The 23,848-nt window shown below is 34.8% G+C and overlaps 1 protein-coding gene across 1 annotated transcript; it reads left to right on the top strand.

Annotated features, from left to right (window-relative positions):
• Window positions 15,933-23,704, top strand: LOC18769367 (alpha-aminoadipic semialdehyde synthase). Its single transcript, XM_007203925.2, has 24 exons — window positions 15,933-16,303; window positions 16,420-16,506; window positions 16,609-16,738; window positions 17,011-17,184; window positions 17,478-17,560; window positions 17,778-17,894; window positions 18,032-18,107; window positions 18,285-18,456; window positions 18,671-18,767; window positions 18,890-19,056; window positions 19,370-19,424; window positions 19,565-19,705; window positions 19,952-20,293; window positions 20,490-20,570; window positions 20,783-20,848; window positions 20,969-21,086; window positions 21,287-21,416; window positions 21,527-21,606; window positions 21,804-21,962; window positions 22,172-22,409; window positions 22,517-22,625; window positions 22,753-22,911; window positions 22,988-23,057; window positions 23,222-23,704. The coding sequence occupies exons 1-24, from the start codon at window positions 16,055-16,057 to the stop codon at window positions 23,272-23,274; spliced, it is 3,153 nt and encodes a 1,050-aa protein (XP_007203987.1). The 5' UTR covers window positions 15,933-16,054; the 3' UTR covers window positions 23,275-23,704.

Genomic DNA, 23,848 nt, shown 5'->3' with positions numbered 1-23,848 from the left:
CCCTTGCAGCTAATTTAGATTGGCCACTACACCAGTTTGATGTAAAGAATGCTTTTCTACATGGCGAACTCACGGAGGAGGTGTACATGGACATTCCTCCTGGATATAATACTACTCAGACTGGAACAGTTTGCAGGTTACGAAAAGCATTGTATGGATTGAAACAGTCACCACGTGCATGGTTTGGACGGTTCACCATGGCAATGAAGAATAATGGTTTCAAACAGTGCAACTCAGATCATACTTTGTTCTTGAAACATCGAAAAGGGAAGGTAACAGCATTAATAATTTATGTTGATGATATGATTATTACTGGGAATGATAAACAGGAAATATCACAGCTACAAGACTATCTGGCTACGGAGTTTGAGATGAAGGATCTAGGTGGACTCAAGTATTTCTTGGGAATTGAGGTGGCTCGATCGCAGCAAGGCATATTTCTCTCTCAAAGGAAATATGTCTTAGACTTGTTGACAGACACAGGAATGCTAGATTGTAAACCTGCGGACACTCCTATTATTCAGAATCATCATCTTGGAGAATATCCGGATCAAGTTCCAACTAACAAAGAAAGATACCAAAGGTTAGTGGGAAGATTGATCTATTTGTCACATACTCGACCAGACATTGCTTATGCGGTGAGCGTTGTCAGTCAATTTATGCACTCTCCAAGTGAAGACCATATGAATGCAGTTCTTCGGATACTTAGATATTTGAAGTCTGCACCTGGAAAAGGACTTATGTTCTCAAAGCATGGTCATCTAAATATTGATGGTTATTCAGATGCAGATTGGGCAGGTAATGTAACAGATAGAAAATCCACATCGGGTTACTTCACATTCGTGGGAGGTAATTTGGTGACATGGAGAAGCAAGAAACAGAATGTAGTAGCTTTATCCAGTGCAGAAGCCGAGTTCAGAGGCATGACTAAAGGGATTTGTGAACTTCTTTGGTTAAGAAAGTTGCTTACTGAACTTGGGTATAAACCTACATCCACAATGAATCTCTTTTGTGATAACAAGGCTGCTATAGCCATTGCACAGAATCCGGTTCAGCATGATTGTACTAAACATGTTGAGGTGGATCGACACTTCATCAAACAAAAGCTTGAGGCTAAAGTGTTTCAGTTTCCTTTTGTGAAATCCGAGGATCAATTGGCGGATATTTTGACAAAGGCGATTTCCAGTAAAGCATTCCACAATTCACTAGATCAGTTGGGCATTGGCGACATCTATGCACCAACGTGAGGGGGAGTGTTGGCGTGACTTGTGGATATTGACTTACTTTCCTTACACACTAAGAATTCCTATTATAATTGTAATTGATTTACTTTAATTCCTGATTTCCTACTGCAAATAGATTTAGGAATTTATTATTTACTTGCCCATTCAGGTTTCGTTGTATTATAAATATGACCTCCTACAAGGAGAAGAATACATAGAAAATTCCCACAAACAAATATTCTCTCATAGTTTTCATATTTTAGCAATATACGAATTGGGTTTCTATATCCTTGAAAATTTAGACGAACACATAAATTCATTCTTGGTTTGGCCTTTTTGGATTAGAATGCTAGGGATTTGATAGAAATTTGAGGGAGAAAAAAAAGGAAGCAAAGATTAAAAGCACTAGTTTCCATCTTTTTGGGGTCTAAAACTTGATTAGTTGATAGGGGTGGGTCAATTTGGGTATGTCAGATGTGCCCAGTTGTTATTGGATCCTCTGCATCTCCGTAGTTTGATGGTTTGTTTTGTGTTAATGATTAAACTCAGTATATTAGTTTTCGTACTTCAATTAATGGATTAAACTAATTCGGGAAGGAGTTCAAGAGACAAATGGTGCTTGAGTGGGCGGAAGCCTACATGGATCAAGAGAATACAAAGGAAGCACTCTAAAGACTTACACCCCAAACCTCCTCCTCCTTGCAAAACCATCATCAATGGCAGAGAGCTACAACCTACCAGTCTCCAGAATACTAATGGAGATATTAGGCACCGGGTAATAGATGTCAACACAGTGCATGGAGATGGTTGCAGGCAGTTTTACAAGACCAAGTTCCTGAGGCATTCTGAAGAGGGTGAAGGCATAACGTCTCAACAAGGTCAATACTTTTTACAAGGACAAGGTGGAGGAGGTGAAGCAAGAAGCAAATCATTTGGATAAACAAATGGAGGCTTTTGTTGCACTCAGGAGAAAGGCTCTAATTCAAAGAGAGACATCAATTCTGCGGTGCCTCTGACAAGTACTAAGTCAAGTGGCCTCAGGTAAATGCAGAAATAGGATCATTTTGTGCTATATCTGCAAGTATATGCTAGCTAGAAAGAAGACTTGCATGTGTATATATATATATATATATAAGCATCTGAAACTGGATGGTTTTCTTTGGGATTAACACTTTATCAGGAGTGGTTAATTGTGAAGTTCTGGTTGATGATCACAGTATAATATCTGTCGATGAGATCATCTAATTAATTCTTAAAAATCAAATTTCCTGTCAAACGTGCAGGAAATGAGTCTACGGATTCGACATCTGACAATGAGAAGCATCAGCGAGAACTGAGCCCCGGTGCTTCAGAAGTCAATCCAACCGATATCAACAATTCTAGTAGTGATGGCAGAGAGGTGCTTCGTTTGGCCGCTCGGTTATACTATTTATAAAAAAAAAACCACCGTAAAGCCGAGCGGCTATACTATTTATAAAATATAAAAAACTGGCCTGGCACCTAGAGCCCACTTCGCCACGTGTCAAAAACAGTATCGCCGACCGGCTATACTATTTTTTATAATAAAAACCCCGACTGCAGCTAGCGCTCATTTCTTTACGTGTCAAAAATCATATGGCCGCGCGGCTATACTTTTAATTTAAAAAACCCCACGTGTCAAAAAAAAATTTAATAAAAAACCTTAGTATAGCCGCTCGGCGATACCCTTCTTATAAATAAAAACCCAAGTAAGTTGAAAATACCGTACATATTTAATTTGAAGATGTTTTTCAAGTCCACAATTTTTAGTATCACTCTATTTTGAAGTGCTTTTTTACCATAAATTCCTATAACTAGAGTATGAAGTTTCAAGACTGATTTGATATAACATTAATATAACTTTCTTTCATGTAGCTTCTTCTAGCGCACAAGAGATACTAAAGCTTTCGGAGCTATTCGGGACGGTAATTATTTAACTCCTGCGCAAATGTTTCATGTAACAATGGTGCCTAAGGTAGTTTTTTTTTTTTTTTTTTTTTGGATGAAATGAACGAAAGCCTAAGGTAGTATTGCATATAGAATCTCATGTTTGATTTTCATAACCCAAATGTATCCGGCATTTCAAGTTCCTAATCGCCTTCTTCCATTGACCTGAAGAAATATGATATGCCTTCTTGGTGGCAGTTTCATCATTCTTCAATCTGATTATGCCAAGGATGTTGCTCAACCTACACTCACATCAAAAAGTGTCTTCCAAGTATATGGATGTGTTGTGATTGGTAAAGATATGGTTTAACACAAAGATTCCACAACACTGTTTGACAAAGTGAGTTCCCTCACAGCTCTTTTTCTGCATGTTTGTTACATTTTACTCAAAAACATCTGTATTGATTTCAGGCTGACTATTATGCACATCCAGAAAACTACAACCCTGTTTTCCATGAAAAAATTGCCCCTTATGCATATGTAATTGGTATGTTTTACACTTTGCTATCAAACCTATTTTGATTTTTTCCATGACAACTAGAACCCTATTTAAGCTTCTGTTATTTCCCCCTTCGGCAGTGAATTGCATGTACTTACTGGGAGAAACAATTTACTAGATATTGAGTACCATATTATCCTCATTTAATTAATAATTTCAATTCTTAATGTTTGCATTAACCAAGGGCATTTTCTGGTATTTTGAATGTTTTACCATTCTCTGCATTTTGCTTTATATATATATAGATAATTTGGGGCCCTACAAATGCGAGGCCCATGGCCATCGACCTCTTGCCCACCCTCAAGGTCGGCATTGACAGGATCAACGGTATTTTTAAGTCCAACGTAGACAATATCAAGCATTATGGTACATATATAATATTTATAATTTGGGGCCCTACAAATGCGAGGCCCATGGCCATCGCCCTCCTTGCCCACCCTCAGGGCCGGCACTGGGTGTGTTGTGCCAAGGGTCCTATCCTCTTTATAGGGAATGACCCTAGGCTTTAAATCTACATCAATTAGGAACCCTAATCCTAATTATATAGCTAGGGACAAAAATTGGGAAACTAGAAACAAAAGTTTCCTCATTTTGAAAATAGAAGGCATTGCACCCAAAGAAAAAAAGAGAGGAGAGAATGCACGTGTGGGAAAAGGCAAGTGCGGAATAACTTGCATAATAAGAAAACATTAAAATCCTAAATTATTTTTTAAAAGTATAACCATATCGGGAAAATAATATCTTAAAGGATTATTTAGGGGTATTTGGTACATGATAAGGGACTTGGAAATGGGGAATCAAATTATTTCTCACGTTTGGTAAGTCCAAACATGGGAAATAGTTGTCTCGCACATGGAAAAATAGGAGAGCAGAAATGAAACCTCTCATCTTCGATTTCATTTTTTGTTCTCATAGGTCTGTGTGTGAGTTTTCCCCTCTCCACCTTCCTAACTTTGACAACAACAAAAAGATAAAATAAGAAATTAAATCCAAATCTTACCAAAAAGAAACTTTTTTTGAAAGTAGCTCAAGCAGCACATGAAAATCCCAAAAATTCTTACAGAATTTGCAAAAGAGGTAGTGAAGTACTTTCAAAATGATTTTGTACTGATCACATAACATGCATAGAGAATTCTTTGAGAAAATATGAAATTCTCAAAGTTATCTTCTGCCGATCAAGTGTTGTACAAGCATGTACAAGCACCACTAAACTTACTGATAATTTTCATTATTGTAAGAGAAATCAAAGAAATAATCACGCTCAAGCCAAGGAACATCAGGTAACAATATTATTTTCCCTTAGAATATTCCTCAATGCTTTTAAATATTTAATTCTCAACATCCATACTTTTGTAGGTTGTATAGTATCTTCAAGGTCTTCAAAACTGCTTTCAACATCCGTACTTTCGTAGGTTATAGCATCTTCCTCATGCGCCTATCACGATCAACCCAACTAACACCCTGCAGTAGTATTTTATTTTTAACATTTCCCTGAATGCTTTTAAGTCTTCAATTCTCAACTTTCATATTTCTCTAGGAGTTACACGATCTTTGATGTCGTCAAAACTACCTTAGAAGTTAGCAATCTTGAATTCTTCGGAAACAACAACATGTATTTTTGTTCAAGCTCATATGAAGAGAAAAAAAACACGAGAATGTAACTGTTTTATTCCTCCTAAAATTTCATTTACAATGGATTAAAAACAATATGTCGATTTAATTACAAAATGATACATAGTTGAGAAAAATAAATAACTAAACATCAATATAATTCTATAACAATCTTGATTTCTTCATAAACAACAACATAATTGTATGTAACTCATATGAAAAGAAGAAAAAAAAAACCAACTACAATGTATCTCTTTTGTTGCTCATAAAAGTTCTTGCATAATGGATTACAAACAATATGTCAGATTTTAATTGGAATAAGATACATAATTGAGAAAAATAAAACACATTAATATAATATACTAAATTGCATCCCCCAGCCAAAATGATAGAGTACTATAATTGTCATCCATCGCTTGCCTTCCAAGAACCATACTAGTAATCATTTTATCTAGAAGATGATTAAACCAATCATAACACAAGATCCATAAAGTTTGTGTGGTTCATAGTAAGCTGCAAACTAAGCTTTCAAAATTCCACTATGATTTATCTTGGAAGTTCATAAAAGTATTTTCTTGGCTAACTTTTCTTCCGAAAATTTAAATTTTAAAAATCGAACATCATTTTCTTCACCATCTTCAACATCATTTTCCAAAAATAGACTTGAGGTGAGTGATTGTTTAACACATAGTCAGTAGGTTTAGAGAAACCATGAGAATGTCAAATACTTTTTCACCCTTATACAAACTCTTCTTATTATACCTATAAATAGGTTGGAATGCGGGAACCGTTATTTTAACATCATTCCAGTTTTTTGTATTGCTTGAATTCCTCTCTATTATATAATAATTATTTGCTCCACCTTGAATGCATTTCAAGAACCTCATCATCTTCAGTATTTTCTTGGCAAACTTTTTTCCCGAATCTTTAAATTTTAAAAATTGAACATCATTTTCTTCACCATCTTCAACATAGATTTTTTCGATGAATAGACTTGAGGTGGATGATTGTTTAACTTATACTCAATAAATTTAGAGAAATCATAAGGAGTCCAATACTCTTTCACCCTAGTATGTGCTCTTCTTCTTATACCTGTAAATATGTTGGAAGACTATAACCATTCTTCCAACATCATTCCATTTTTTTACTTCTTGAATTCTAATACTATAACAGTATTGATTTCTTCAAAAACAACAACATAATTGTATGTTTCGTTTAAACTCATATGAAAAAAAAAACTACAATGTATCTCTTTTGTTGCTTATAAAATGTTCTTGCACAATGGATTACAAACAAAATGTCGGATTTTAATTGAAATACGATACATAATTGAGAAAAATAATGATAGAGCACTGTAGTTGTCATCGCTCGCTTACATTCCAAGAACCATACCAATAATCATTTTATCTAGAAGATGATTAAACCAATCATAATACAATATCCATAAAGTTTGTGTAGATCATAGTAAGCTTTCAAAACCCAGCTATAATTTATCTTGGGAGTTCGGAGAAGTATTTTCTTGGTTAAATTCTTTTTCCAAATCTTTAAATTTAAAAAATCGAACATCATTTTCTCAAAAGTTTATTTCGAATGGAAAAACAAGCAGCTTCAATTGATGGAGTACAAAAGCGACATAAACTCAACGCCGAGGATGTGGTATGCTCTGACTACTTTTCCTTTTATTTTATGTCACTGCATCAATTGATCACGTGATGCTTGTATAACAGTAAAAATATGATGTTGCACCTACTTCTTATGCAGATAATAGGATATGTAGGATGGGAAAGAATCATAGGATATGAGTTCAATTATGTCCCATCTCAATCTTATTTTGCTGGAAAAATATACTTTGAGAGTTTTTAACTGCAAGATAAACAGAGAGGCTTTTCTTATTGAAGGACTAATCGATTTCTTTTTGGACGACGACTGGTAAGGGGTTATATTACTGCGATTGAAGTTTCATCGAATGTTTAGTCGATTTGAGTTATTTGGTTCAAGCTATATATCACATGTTTTATTATGAACGATTTGGGTTGTATAGATCCGTGACAAAAACTATTTAGATATCTATAAAAATTTGCAATTTAATTTCATCGAGTCTATAGAAACAACTCACATCCATAGAAACAATACCCGTGTGTCCATATATGATATATTTTTCTCTTTGTGGGGGGATTAAGCAAGGAGGGGTGGCTTTGTATGGAAGTAGCATTCGAGTGGGGAATCTCATATTGGCATATATATATATATATATATATATATATATATTATAACATGACCGTGTATACAACTAAATTATTTCATTGTTTCGTTGCAATAATTATAGCAACTAATAATTAAGTTATATTTTGTGTTGGGGCTGCAAAAGTTTATTTCGAATGGAAAAACAAGCAGCTTCAATTGATGGAGTACAAAAGCGACATAAACTCAACGCCGAGGATGTGGTATGCTCTGACTACTTTTCCTTTTATTTTATGTCACTGCATCAATTGATCACGTGATGCTTGTATAACAGTAAAAATATGATGTTGCACCTACTTCTTATGCAGATAATAGGATATGTAGGATGGGAAAGAATCATAGGATATGAGTTCAATTATGTCTCATCTCAATCTTATTTTGCTGGAAAAATATACTTTGAGAGTGGCGAAGAAATGGAGGCTCGATTTTTGAAGTTCAAAAAATCGGAAGAAGCGTTAGTTAAGAAGATATTTACTCAAACTTCCAAGTTAAATCATGTGGGGATCTTGAGATCTTTCTTCTTTGCTTATTATGAACCTCAAAATATTTGGATTTTGTGCTACGATCGATTTGATCAACTTCTAAGTGAAATGGTGGATGATAAGGGCCTTTTCTTTTATATATATATATATATATATATATATATATATGCCGCTTCACATACTTTCAGTTTTTTCGTTCTTGTAGACTCCTGAGCTTTATCAAGTTCGTAGTCGTAAGCGCCTTCGGGATACTCTCCTTCCATTTTTGCAAGGCCAGCTTGAAGGAGGGGGATTGCCACGTGGGTATTTGACTAGAACAATAAAGTTCCCACGAAATATCCATCATAATCAATATGATGCTTAGTGCTCAATTCAATCTGTACAAGAGACACAATTTTAGTTGCTCGTAAAATATTCTCTTTTGTTGCTCGTAAAATATTCTTGCACAATGGATTACAAACAACATGTCGGATTTTAATTGGAATACGATACATAATTGAGAAAAATAAAACACATTAATATAATATACCAAATCACATCACCCCGCAAAAATGATAAAGCACTATAGTTGTCATCGCTCGCTTACGTTCCAAGAACCATACCAGTAATCATTTTATCTAGAAGATGATTAAACCAATCATAATACAATATCCATCATTTTGGTGGATCATAGTAAGCTGCAAACTCATAAATTTATTGCACCTTAAAAATAAATAAATAAATAAGTGTAAGTCAAATAAAATTCTATATTTATTTAATGTACAAACTTATATGACAACAAAATTTCTTACTCAAATTTTTTGTGGTAAAAAAAAAAAAGCAGAAACTATCACGATTTGGCCAAGGAAATCCATCTTGCTGTAGTACGTGAATTGTCATCAAGATATTCCTGAAAGCCTTTAAATTGTTGATTATCACTGCTTGTGCTTCTCTATGACTTATAGGATCTTGGATGTGACTGATGTTTATGATTTTGATTTTATCGGATATAAAGACATAACTACACGTTTCATTCACAGTCATAAGAAAAGATTTACGAGAATGAATATATTTTATTGTTTGTAAAACAACCTTATACAAAGGATTACATATTTGAGAGAAGAAGAAAAAAAGGCCCGGGGGGGGAGGGGGAGAGAAAAAGGAAGTGAATAATTAATACCTAATATTCTTGCGCCAACACTCAAACAATTCATGAGATCTGCCAATTCTCACCGGAAAAACAACTACAATGTATCTCTTTTGTTGCTCGTAAAATATTCTTGCACAATGTATTACAAACAACATGTCGGATTTTAATTGGAATACGATACATAATTGAGAAAAATAAAACACATCAATATAATATACCAAACTGCATCGCCCCGCCAAAATGATAGAGCACTATAGTTGTCATCGCTCGCTTACGTTCCAAGAACCATACCATTAATTGTTTTATCTAGAAGATGATTAAACGAATCATAATACAATATCCATCAAGTTTTGGTGGATCATAGTAAGCTACAAAGTCATAAACATCTGCACCCAAGAAAAAAAAAATCAATACTAATAATAATTCGAATGATTAAACTTGAGGAGAACAATTAATATTTACATATACATATACATATATAAACCGTATGTATATGCAGTAAAAAGTACCTTTATACAGGCGAGTATAAAGCTTGTTCAAGAAATTGGGATACGGTCTTTGAACCTCATAGTCCGCCTCTTCAATGCTTAGTTCATACTCCATATGGTGCTCTTTCATATTTCTTAAAAATCTGAGGAGGTCCAGTATGTTTTTCCCATTATATTTGGTGTCCTTGTATGCATAAATTTTTTGGAAGGTAGGACCCATATTTAGTTTGTTCCAAAACTTGTACTGTTGGAATTCAGTATCATTTAGTATATTCTCGAATTTCCTCATGTTAGGTATTCCTATATGTTGTGAAGACGCAGCATTCTTTCAGCAGTAGACTGAAGGAATAGGTGGTTTGCAAGTTTCTCGATAAATTTATTGTACCTTAAAAATAAATAAATAAATAAGTGTAAGTCAAATAAAATTCTATGTTTATTTAATGTACAAACTAATATGACAACAAAATTTCTTACTCAAATTTTTTGGGGTAAAAAAAAAAAGTAGAAACTATCACGATTTGGCCAAGGAAATCCATCTTACTGTAATACGTAAGTTGTCATCAAGATATTCTTGAAAGCTTATGATTTTGATTTTATCGGATACAAAGACATAACTACACGTTTCATTCACAGTCATAAGAAAAGATTTACGAGAATGAATACATTTTATTGTTTGTAAAACAACCCTGTACAAAGGATTACATATTTGAGAAAGAAAAAAAAAAAAAGGGCGGCGGCCGGGGGGGGGGGAGGGAGAAAAAAAGGAAGTGAATAATTAATACCTAATATTCTTGCACCAACGCTCAAATAGTTCATGAGATCTGCCAATTCTCACCGGAAAAACAACTACAATGTTTCTCTTTTGTTGCTCGTAAAATATTCTTGCACAATGGATTACAAACAACATGTCGGATTTTAATTGGAATATGATACATAATTGAGAAAAATAAAACACATCAATATAATATACCAAATTGCATCGCCCCGCCAAAATGATAAAGCACTGTAGTTGTCATCGCTCGCTTACGTTCCAAGAGCCATACCATTAATTGTTTTATCTAGAAGATGATTAAACGAATCATAATACAATATCCATCAAGTTTTGGTGGATCATAGTAAGCTGCAAAGTCATAAACATCTGCACCCAAAAAATAAAAATAATTCGAATGATTAAAACTTGAGGAAAATAATTAATATTTACATATACATATACATATATAAACCGTATGTATATGCAGTAAAAAGTACGTTTATACAGGCGAGTATAAAGCTTGTTCAAGAAATTGGGATACAGTCTTTGAACCTCATAGTCCGCCTCTTCAATGCTTAGTTCATACTCCATATGGTGCTCTTTTATATTTCTTAAAAATCTGAGGAGGTCCAATATGTTTTTCCCATTGTATTTGGTGTCCTTGTATGCATAAATTTTTTGGAAGATGGGATCCATATTTAGTTTGTTCCAAAACTTGTACCGTTGGAATTCAGTACCATTTAGTATATTATCGAATTTCCTCATGTTAGGTATTTCTATATGTTGTGAAAACGCAGCATTCTTTCAGCAGAAGTCTGAAGGAATGGGTGGTTTCCAAGTTTCTCGATAAATTTATTGTACCTTAAAAATAAATAAATAAATAAGTGTAAGTCAAATAAAATTCTATATTTATTTTATGTACAAACTAATATGACAACAAAATTTCTTACTCGAATTTTTTGGGGTAAAAAAAAGAGCAGAAACTATCACGATTTGGTCAAGGAAATCCATCTTGCTGTAGTTCGTAAGTTGTCATCAAGATATTCCTAAAAGCCTTTAAATTGTTGATTCTCACTGACTGTGCTTCTCTAGGACTTATAGGATCTTGGATGTGACTGATGTTTATGATTTTGATTTTATCGGATACAAAGACATAACTACACGTTTCATTCACAGTCATAAGAAAAGATTTACGAGAATGAATATATTTTATTGTCTGTAAAACAACCCTGTACAAAGGAGAAGTGAATAATTAATACCTAATATTCTTGCGCCAACACTCAAATAGTTCATGAGATCTGCCAATTCTCACCGGAAAAACAACTACAATGTATATCTCTTTTGTTGCTCGTAAAATATTCTTGCACAATGGATTACAAACAACATGTCGGATTTTAATTGGAATATGATACATAATTGAGAAAAATAAAACGCATCAATATAATATATCAAATCGCATCACCCCGCCAAAATGATAGAGCACTATAGTTGTCATCGCTCGCTTACATTCTAAGAACCATACCATAATCATTTTATCTAGAAGATGATTAAACCAATCACAATACAATATCCATAAAGTTTGTGTGGATCATAGTAAGCTGCAAAGTAAGCTTTCAAAACTTTGCTATGATTTATCTAGGAAGTTTGGAAAATTATTTTCTTGGCTAACTTTTTTTCCGATTCTTTAAATTTTAAAAATCGAACATCATTTTCTTCGCCATCTTCAAAATATATTTTTTCGATGAAATAGACTTGAGATGAGTGGTTTTTTAACTCATACTCAACAAGTTTAGAGAAATCATAAGGAGGTCCAATACTCTTTCATCCTAGTATATGCTCTTCTTCTTATACCTATAAATATGTTTGAAGGCTAAAACCATTCTTCTAGCATCATTCCAGTTTTTTTACTTCTTAAATTCTAATACTATAACAATATTGATTTCTTCAAAAACAATAACATGATTATATGTTTCGTTTAAACTCATATGAAAAAAAACAATTATAATGTATCTCTTTTGTTGCTCGTAAAATGTTCTTGCATAATGGATTACAAACAATACGTCGGATTTTAATTGGAATAAGATACATAATTGAGAAAAATAAAACACATCAATATAATATACCAAATCGCATCGCCCAGCCAAAATGATAGAGTACATAATTGTCATCCCTCACTTGCCTTCCAAGAACCATACCATAATCATTTTATCTAGAAGATGATTAAACCAATCACAATACAATATCCATAAAGTTTGTGTGGATCATAGTAAGCTGCAAAGTAAGCTTTCAAAACTTTGCTATGATTTATCTAGGAAGTTTGGAAAATTATTTTCTTGGCTAACTTTTTTTCCGATTCTTTAAATTAAAAATCGAACATCATTTTCTTCGCCATCTTCAAAATATATTTTTTCGATGAAATAGACTTGAGATGAGTGGTTTTTTAACTCATACTCAACAAGTTTAGAGAAATCATAAGGAGGTCCAATACTCTTTCATCCTAGTATATGCTCCTCCTCTTATACCTATAAAATATGGTAGAAGGCTAAAACCATTCTTCTAGCATCATTCCAGTTTTTTACTTCTTAAATTCTAATACTATAACAATATTGATTTCTTCAAAAACAATAACATGATTATATGTTTCGTTTAAACTCATATGAAAAAAAACAATTATAATGTATCTCTTTTGTTGCTCGTAAAATGTTCTTGCATAATGGATTACAAACAATACGTCGGATTTTAATTGGAATAAGATACATAATTGAGAAAAATAAAACACATCAATATAATATACCAAATCGCATCGCCCAGCCAAAATGATAGAGTACATAATTGTCATCCCTCACTTGCCTTCCAAGAACCATACCAGTAATCATTTTATCTAGTAGATGAGTAAACCAATCATAATACAATATCTATAAAGTTTGTGTGGTTCATAGTAAGCTGCAAACTAAGCTTTCAAAATCCTACTATGATTTATCTTGGAAGTTCATAAAAGTATTTTATTGGCTAATTTTTCTTCTGAAACGTTAAATTTTAAAAATCGAACATCATTTTCTTCCCCATCTTCAAAATATATTTTTTCGATCAAATAGACTTGAGGTGAGTGGTTTTTTAACGCATACTCAACAAGTTTAGAGAAATGATAAGGAGGTCCAATACTCTTTCGTCTTAGTATGCTCTCTTCTTCTTATACCTAAAATTATGTTGAAAGACTAGAACTATTCTTCCCACATCATTCCTTTTTTTTACTTCTTGAATTCTAATACTATAACAATATTGATTTCTTCGAAAACAACAACATAATTGTATGTTTTGTTTCAACTCATATGAAAAAAAAAAAACAATTATAGTGTATCTCTTTTGTTGCTAGTAAAATGTTCTTGCATAATGGATTACAAACAATATGTCGGATTTTAATTGGATAAGATACATAATTGAGAAAAATAAAACACATCAATATATGTATTCACTTGTTTACCAGTATAGTTACTCTCTTTTTTTCAGTCCTTACGCATACCACAATTAGTATTTATCACTCAGTTTCCATGTATGGATTTAACTAATTCTAATGAAGTGGTATTATCATAAATTTATATGGCATCAAGATTCAAGATTGATGTGATATGATATACACAAAATGATAAAATAAAATAAAATAAATAGTCCTTCACACAAGATAAAATGTTAAAATAGTATGGGCCCTCTCAAATTGGACAAATCGATCTAGTAACTCTTCGACAGTGATATGAAATAACTTTATGTCATGGTCGACAATGACCTGAGAGTTCTTTAATGTCACTCTCAGTGACTGACTTAAGAGTCTATTTCATGTCATTGTCAGACTGGATCGGTTTGTCCAATTTTTAAGGAGCTGGACCATTTTGTCTTAATGCCCTCTTACTTATCCTTATATGGTAAAGCCCCTATAATATAACTTTCTTTCCTGCAACTTCTGCAATGCCAAATCTTGAGCCCGCTAGCTTGAAAATCTTGAATTATTTTGGGGCGCCTTTTTATTTTAACTTTTCGTCTTTGCTTAGAGTACAAGTGAAACAACTTTTAGGAAACACGAGAAAATGAACAAAGGAGAAGATATACACTAACTGCCAAAGTGCCACAATGGAAAGTTATGACAAGTGGCTTGCTTGCAGCATTTGGTGTTCATGATACGACACGTAATATTGCTGCTAAAAAAAAAATTAAATAAACTACACAAGCTCGAGTGTGTATAAGTAAAAACCATCTCAAATTGTTTCAGTAATGGTTTTTGCTATTGGCTTAGCCCACTTGTCTCTGTGTATTTTACTTATTTCTTTTAGTTTTTCGATTTACATATCTTTATTTTTCCTTATTTGCTTTTGTGTAGGGTGTGATTGTTGATATTCCTTGTAAGTAGTTTTGAAAAGGTGTCTAGGATTCCTGATTTTTACTTCCTTTCTTTTTTTTCTTTTTTTTTTTTTTTTTTTGTGTGTGTTTGGTTGATGTCGCGAATCATTTTTAAGATTTTCCTGCCTTCACATTTAGGTTTCAGATAATGTCTTTGCTATCTTTTATACTTTTTTAGAATGCTTTTATTTTACAAAGCACCTTCTCAAAAAGAAAAAAAGAAAAAAAAGAAAACTTATTTAGGCTTATATCAATTTTTTTTATTTTCTCCTTTATATATTATAGATGTAATGAGGGAAACTCAAGGTCACTTGTGGCATGGGCCTCACTTCGCCCATGTTCATGAATGGGAAGAATTCCAAAAATAATGTGTTAATGAACACATACTAAATTAAGATCTATAGATAGAGATGTAATTAATTTATTATTAAAATAAATTTGAGTGGGTGGATCCATTTTTGTTGGGTGCATATACAATCACCCACGAAATTATCTTTTGATAGTTATCCAATCGTGATTTGTCAATTGAAAAAGACAACCAATTAACGCTAAAGGTTAGTGCCCAGAAGAAAAGGACCAAGCAATCCGAACAAGTCACCAACCCACGTGTCTGATATGTATACGTATATAACTTGTCCCGACCGGCATAGCAAACCAAAAGAAGCGGAAGTTCGTTACGTCACCGTACATGCGGGAACAAACGTGGCACAATCCAGTTGGAAAGTTGAAGCTGACTGAACCTTTGGGAAACCATGACATGACGAGGATATTCAGACAGTGAAATTTCATAATTTCATAAATGTATAATGTGTGTATATATTTTTGATACATTTCCACAGATGATCAGGGCATGGATCAGACACGTGACTCGTTCCTGAATCATACAAAACAAAAACAAAAACAAATAAATAAATAAAAGCACCAATTTCCCATATCATCAAAACTGTTTTCTTGTGATCACTTGTCGCTTTAGCAAACTAGCAATTAATTCACCCTCCTCCTCTTTTCCTTCTAGTTTATCAGTCTCTTTCTCATCAATAATTACTCTCGTTTCTCAGTCAGACTCTGATACCAACTACACAGATAAACAGAGAAAAAAACCAACAAAACCAAGTTGCATGATTTTCTTCTGCAGGGTAATTGAAAGAGTTTTGGTGGTGGTGATGTATGTATCTTTGATCTTGGTTTTGGGTTTTTGTTTTGATTGATCTTGATTCTTGCTAGAAAGTGATCAAATTAAGGCAGAGGAAGATCACAAAGCTTCAGAAAAAGAAAAATGCTTGGAAATGGGGTGGTGGGGATTTTGTCAGAGTCAGTGAACAAGTGGGAGAGAAGAGCACCTTTGACTCCATCTCACTGTGCTAGGCTTCTCCACAGTGGGAGAGACAGAACTGGGGTTGCCCGCATCATAGTGCAGCCCTCCACAAAGCGCATCCACCATGATGCAATGTATGAGGATATTGGGTGTGAAATCTCTGAGGATTTATCCCAATGCGGCCTCATCCTCGGCATCAAACAGCCCAAGGTACTATTTTTTGCACTCTTTTTTTCTGCTTTGCTTTCAACGTAATATAGCATCAAGTTTGTCATTGGGTCACCAATTTATTGACACAATTGTTTGGCCTTGGAATTGTGGTGCAGCTGGAGATGATTCTTCCTGATAGAGCCTATGCATTTTTTTCTCATACTCACAAGGCTCAGAAGGAAAACATGCCACTCTTAGACAAGGTCTTGTCTTGTTTGCATTTGCATATATTAAGAGCAGGGCAGTGATTTATAATACTATGTTTTGCTTCATTACCAGTTTATCACTGTTTCTGTGGTGTGTAGATCCTAGCTGAAAGGGTGTCTCTCTATGATTACGAGCTTATCGTGGGGGATCAGGGGAAAAGAGTACTTGCATTTGGAAAGTATGCTGGTAGAGCTGGATTTATCGACTTCCTGCGCGGGTTAGGACAGAGTATGTTCTGTTTCCTACAATGTCGATTTTCAACTACTTACTGGATTCATATGCTCTGGCTGAATTTGTTGTTCAAGGAAAAGTTTTTGCGGCTTTAGTTTACTTTTCAGTGCATGCAACTTTAGAGCTTGGGATGGTCCATGAGCTGGACTTTCCTATGTGGTTTCTTTAGATGTATTGATGTTTGAGAGTTGGTACTTTGGATGTGAGGTATGGCATTCATTTTTTAAACCTTCTTTCTGTTTTTCTCATTCTTTCTTTTCTTTGTCAAGGGTACTTAAGTCTTGGATATTCAACACCGTTCCTCTCGTTGGGTGCATCTTATATGTATACGTCCTTGGCTGCTGCCAAGGCTGCAGTGATTTCCGTGGGTGAAGAGATAGCAACTCTGGGACTACCATCAGGAATCTGCCCTCTGGTCTTTGTCTTCACCGGTTCAGGAAACGGTACATTGCATATAAATCTCCTCTCATAAACATTAACAATATTGTCAAAATTCTGTTACTAGGCAACTTTCTGCAAATGCAACTCAAGAACTAAAATTTTGACATTGCATAGGTGAATTGCAGAGTTCTTGTGTCTCACTTATTTACATTTTTAATTTGATATTGTTTTCAAGTTCTTATGCAGAGCACCATTTTTAGTATAAGTCAGTTCACATGATGCAGGATTTTACTATTTCTTATGAAACAAAAAATCTAGTATCATAATAGCTCTGATGTAACTATCTTTCCTGTAGTTTCTTCTGGCGCGCAAGAGATATTTAAGCTTCTTCCTCATACTTTTGTGGATCCTAGCAGACTTCCAGAGCTATCTGGGACGGTAAGTCGTCAAACCAGCACATAAATTCTGGATTTACTATTGATGCTTCCAACTGGATCCAGTAAGATAAGAATAATAGGAGAGAAAAAGGGCACTTCTAACCAGGTTCTCAGTGACTTCAGACTTGAGAGGGATAAAATGTTAGGTGCTAACACCCCTGCACAGACATATGGCATGCCTTCTTGGTATTAGCTTTCTAAGTTTTCTTTTTTATTAGGACAAGGATGCTGCTCAACCCACAAGATCATCGAAAAGGGTCTTCCACATATATGGTTGTGTTGTGACTAGTAAAGACATGGTTCAACACAAAGATTCCACAAGAGCATTTGACAAAGTAAATTCCCTCATATTCATATCTTATTTTGCATTTGTTTCATTTTATTAATAGATCTTCGATTTACTTTTTCTTAGATCCTCCGGATCCTGAACACTTATAACAGAAAGAACTTTAAACATCTGAATTTATTTCAGGCTGACTATTATGCACATCCAGAACACTACAACCCTGTTTTCCATGAAAGAATAGCCCCTTATGCATCTGTAATTGGTATGCTTTACACTCTGCTATCAACTTTTTGAGACAAATCATTTGGGTTAGTGTCATTTAGTAAGTGCCTCGCTTGGCTTATAAATTAAGAAGGATTCTTGAAATATTATGGTTATTAAATGCACTCTTTAAGCTTATTTTTTTCTGCTTATTTATTTTCTGTTTTTTGGCTGGCAGTGAATTGCATGTATTGGGAGAAAAGATTTCCTCGCTTACTGAGTACCAAGCAGTTTCAAGATTTAATGAGGAAAGGATGTAAGCTTATTGGAATCTCTGATATAACTTGTGATATAGGGGGATCTATAGAATTTGTCAACCAAACCACGTCCATTGACTCACCCTTCTTCAGGTATAAGTTATAACATCGATAGATTCATGCATGAATACAACCTTGAAATGTATGCACTTGCTCTAGACGTAGAATTTTCAGCTCTCATAATAACAGTTCTCTTGGTATTTATTTCCGCTGTATCAAGCCTTGATTCATGTGGGATATATATTTATCTCAATCTGTTTCACATACTCTACCATTTATTTCTAATATGTTCAATCATGGTTTACAGATATGATCCTGTGAATGATTCTTACCATCACGACATGGATGGGGCTGGCTTGATATGTCAAGCTGTGGACATTCTTCCAACAGAATTTGCAAAAGAGGTGAAGTACTTTCATGGATGGGACTGGCTTTTTCTTTAGCAAATGCACAATTCTAGGATAATTTAAAGCCATAAATTACAGTTCTCATTATTAATAAAGCATTCCATTTTATTTTTGTGAAGGCTTCCCAACATTTTGGAGACATATTGTCCCAATTTGTTGGTAATTTGGCTTCTACAAGAGACATCACAAAGATACCTGCACACTTGACGAGAGCTTGCATAACCCATGGAGGAGTACTTACCTCATTGTATGAATACATTACACGTATGAGAAAATCTGGCTCAGAGTGAGTTTCAATTCCATCTCAGGCAAGGGCATATTCTTGCCTTTCGCTCCTTTTTTCTTAATAATCGGGTGCAGTAAGTTATTCTTCGGCTTGGAAGAACTGAGTTTTGTCTTTTTCATATTTCTTTTTTGTCAAAAAAGAAAATGGTTCAGTCTCAAACCACAGCAAACTGATTACTTGGTCAGAAATCTGTAACATGCATTCTTAAGTTGTGTAAAAAAGTTTCTGAATTGATCTTGGAGATAATTGCCCTATGAGGCTATGCTTTTCTTGAGTATTACAATAAGCTTATATTATCTTTTCTGATTTGCAGAGAAATATTAAAAAGTCCTTCTAAGCACCAATCTAACAAGAAGTATAACATATTAGTAAGTTTCTTTATTTCTCTTACATCTTTGGATGTTGCTCGTCTTATCATGCCAAAGATTATATGAATTATCCTAATTATCCTAAACTTGTGTTAGACTATCTCCTAATCAACATTGCTGAATGTAATCATAAATGACAGGTATCTCTCAGTGGTCACCTATTTGATCAATTTCTGATAAATGAGGCCTTAGATATTATTGAAGCTGCAGGTGGCTCCTTTCATTTGGTTAAGTGTGACGTGGGTCAATGTTCTAATTCTATGTCATTCTCAGAGCTTGAAGTAAGTACATCAAGTTTGATTATGAGAGAGGTTTTCTTCAGTTTTTTTTTTTTTTTCCTTACAGTATATATCGTCTTTAAATTCAATTTCACACTACAAAAGCAGTGTGCAAAATGTGATGGATGTTTATAACCACTGTTTGTAAAAAAAAATTGTAAGAAATGGCTTATCTCCCTTGAGTGTACTTGTTCTGCTATGATTTTCGTCTGATGAAAGTTGAAACTATAATTTTCTTGATATGAACAGGTGGGTGCAGATGATAGGGCAGTTCTGGATCAAATTATCGACTCCTTAACTTCTCTTGCTAATCCAAACGAAAATTATGATTTAAAGCAAGAAAAAAATAAGATTTCTCTTAGGATTGGTAAAGTCCAGGAGAGTCCTATGAAGGAAAATGGCACGAAAAGAAAGGTTGGGGTTCTTATAATTGGCGCAGGCCGGGTATGCCAACCAGCTGCTGAGATGTTAGCATCAATTAGCGAAATGTCATCCCAGAAATGGTGTAAAACATGCCTGGAAGATGATTTTGAAGAGAAGAATGATGTGCAAGTTACTGTTGCATCTCTCTATCTAAAGGATGCTGAAGAGGTATAACTGACCAAAATTATTTTTCTATTGCAAAAATCCTGCTTTAAATCCTACGATGGTCATCTTAATTTCAACTCTTTTCATGAGGATGTACATTTTTCTTTTCCAAGCATGATGTGCAAATTTTTGTATGTATCTTTATGTTTGTCTTGTCCTTTTGCATTTGAATATTTTGATACTGAAAGATTGGGTGCAGATTACTGAAGGTATTCCAAATACAAGAGCAGTTCAACTTGATGTGACGGATACCGGCAGTCTTCATAAGTATATATCAGAGGTAAAATGACTTTTCTACAGTACACTGTGATACACTGTAAAACTGCTATGCAGCAAGGTGCACCGCAAAGTGCTGCATTAATGCTTTAAAGAGCAGTTTTTGTTAACTTCTAATATATACTCATGACAATTAGCTGCTCCTTTCTCCTTGTGTTCAAGATTAACCTTCAATTACGGCCTTACATTGTTACTTTCTTTTATTCCCTCTTGCAGGCTGAACTTGTTATAAGTTTACTGCCAGCTTTTTGCCACATTACTGTAGCAAATGCATGTATTGAGGTACTTTACATTGTCTCAACGTTATATTTACTTGTCTATATTTCTTTCTTTCCTTTATTTTTTGGTCTTGCCTTTCTTCCTACAGTTTGAGCTAAGGAAAAAGTTTCTGTCTTCATGCAGCTTAAAAGGCATCTTGTCACTGCTAGCTATGTTGATGATTCAATGTCAAAGCTAGATGAAAAGGCAAAGAGTGCCGGTATTACGATTCTTGGTGAGATGGGCTTGGACCCTGGGATAGGTAATCATTTTGCTGACAATATGAATGATAAACAGACAGTAACCAGTCTCTCCGAACGGCCTACATGTCCAATAGAAATGGAGTGTTTTTTTAACTCTACTGGATGTGATATATTACATTAGACACTTTTCATCAGGTTTATTGTTTTCTTACCATTTTTTAGATTAAGCATTTATTAGTTTGATTTTGTCCTACTTCAGATCATATGATGGCAATGAAGATGATCAACCAAGCGCATGTCCGTAAGGGGAAAGTCCGGTCTTTCACCTCGTATTGTGGTGGACTCCCATCCCCAGCTGCAGCAAACAATCCATTAGCGTACAAATTCAGGTAATTTGGATTGGACAAGTATATATGTGACTGAGATTTTATCCTTACTAAGTAATAACCCTAGCTTCTAGTTTTAGTTGGAGTTACTTACTACTGATCAATCATTTCAGTTGGAGTCCTGCAGGAGCTATTCGAGCTGGGCGCAATCCTGCCACGTACAAGTCTAGGGGTGAAATTGTACAAGTTGATGGTAAGTTGTTAATGATGAGGGAAAAAATGATAAGTCCAAGGATTCAATTAGATGTGTGTGATTTGTCCTTTCTCTGCTCAAAGAGTTAGCCAGCCTCACATAATTCTTATATATTTAGCCAGTAACATATTACAAGGATGCATTGATTTTTCTGGAGGTCTTTTTTCACTCTTTCACTTTACGTTACAAAACTGCAGGAATGAATCTCTATGATTCAGCTGTGAAACAACGGATTCCCAACCTACCAGCTTTCGCACTGGAATGCCTCCCAAATCGTAACTCACTAGTTTATGGGGAATTGTATGGAATAGGACATGAAGCTTCAACCGTCTTTCGTGGAACCTTGCGCTATGAAGGTATGGCACGTTCGTCTTTTAGGCTAAGCTAATGTTTAGAGTCACGCTAGAAAACTTGATAGATTTGAGAGTCGTCAAGTAAGATTTGTTATATAGGGTAACATGGGTCATGGTAGAGAGAACAAAAACTGAAGACAGGGATGCATCAGGTGGTTAGTTCAGGGTGTTACATGACGTTCATGGAACTTACAAACAATTATTTTGCATAGGGTTTGGAGAAATAATGGGGACACTCTCAAGAATTGGTTTATTCGAATCCGATCCTCATCCACTTCTCAAGGATGGAAAGAGACCCACATTCAGGAAATTTTTGTCTGAGCTTCTCAAAATCGAAAGTGAAGATCTGGATGGACCTTTGATAGGAGAGAAAGTCATCCATGAAAGGATTATCAAGCTTGGATACTGCAAAGATCAAGAAACTGCATTGAGGGCAGCCAAGACCATAACGTATGCACATTGCATCTGTTACCCCTTTTTCTTTCCGTTCTTATTGTGTGCTCAGATTTTATAGACTAAGACTGAAATGGCTGGAAATTTTCTCCGTTTTCGAATAGATTTTTGGGACTTCATGATCAGAAAGAAATCCCTGCCTCCTGCCGAAGTGCATTTGATGTGAGTTGTCTCCTCATGGAAGACAGATTAGCGTACTCCAGCACAGAACAGGTAAACTCCTTAGCAGCAAATAAAACAGGATTGGCACAGCCAAGTCATTTTATACCAAAGACGGCTTTTATATTCCTATCTATATTGCCAAACTTGTGTTATTGGAACTTGTGTGATTTGTGGTCAGGATATGGTGCTTTTGCATCATGAAGTAGAGGTTGAGTTCCCAGATGGACTTAGAGAGAAGCATTCAGGCACTTTACTGGAATTTGGGCAGACTAAGAATGGTAAAATGATCACCGCCATGGCTTTCACGGTTGGCATCCCGGCAGCCATTGGAGCTCTGGTACTTACTATATACGTTCCTGTTCTTCTACACCATGAAGTGAGGTAATGCCTAAACAAGTTTATTTCTTTTGCAGCTCATACTTGGAAACAAGGTCAAAACAAGAGGGGTCTTGAGGCCTATTGAACCAGAAGTATATGTCCCAGGTAACCACTTGTCTTGTTTTCGTTTGGTTTGGTGTTCTATAATAAAGCTCTTATCATAGACATTTATATCAGACTTCTAGGTCTCTCTTTCGTTATTTAGCCTTTTTAGACATGAAGTTTCATTGGCTGCAACAGTTTAACTGGAGTTGTTTGTGGTAATGCAGCCATGGATATAATACAAGCTTATGGCATCAAGGTAATGGAGAAGATCGAGTGACCCGAACAATCCCCCTACCTCTTTCCTGTGTAGATGCAGCTATTCACCAGATATTCGATGCGCAACTAGTGCCTCGTTTCGCTTGACTGCAATGGAGCATAGATACTTGAAAGGGAGAGTTTGATACAATTATGCGGCAGGGCTCCAATGATGGGTTTGCAATGCCTTCCCAAGTTTTGTGGAAAAGGCGCTTGCAACTTAGAGGAGCTCCCTATTCCTACATTAATGTCAGCAAAATAACTTTGTGAACAATGGATTTGAACAATGGTTCTTCATATTCTTTGTGACTTTTCAGGTCAGGGATGGAAAAAGGGTTCGCATGAGCTTGAATAATTAAGTGTATCCAACATATTGCAAGAATTGTTTTTCTAGCATAATGATGTACAACCTTTGTGCATCTAATTCAAAAGAAGCCAATTCATAAGTTCAATACGCAATATGAACATGCATTTTCGTGGTCTGTCAAATATAGAACATCAAGGTTAGAACAAAATTTGACATCTCAATATTCTACTAGCAGCAGCAGCAGCAGCGGCAAATACAAAACAAAACAAACAACTGGCATCCTAGTTTT

This window comes from Prunus persica, chromosome G7 (assembly GCF_000346465.2).
Source record: "Prunus persica cultivar Lovell chromosome G7, Prunus_persica_NCBIv2, whole genome shotgun sequence".
Classification (NCBI taxonomy): domain Eukaryota; kingdom Viridiplantae; phylum Streptophyta; class Magnoliopsida; order Rosales; family Rosaceae; genus Prunus; species Prunus persica.
This window is presented reverse-complemented; position numbering and strand designations above follow the sequence as displayed.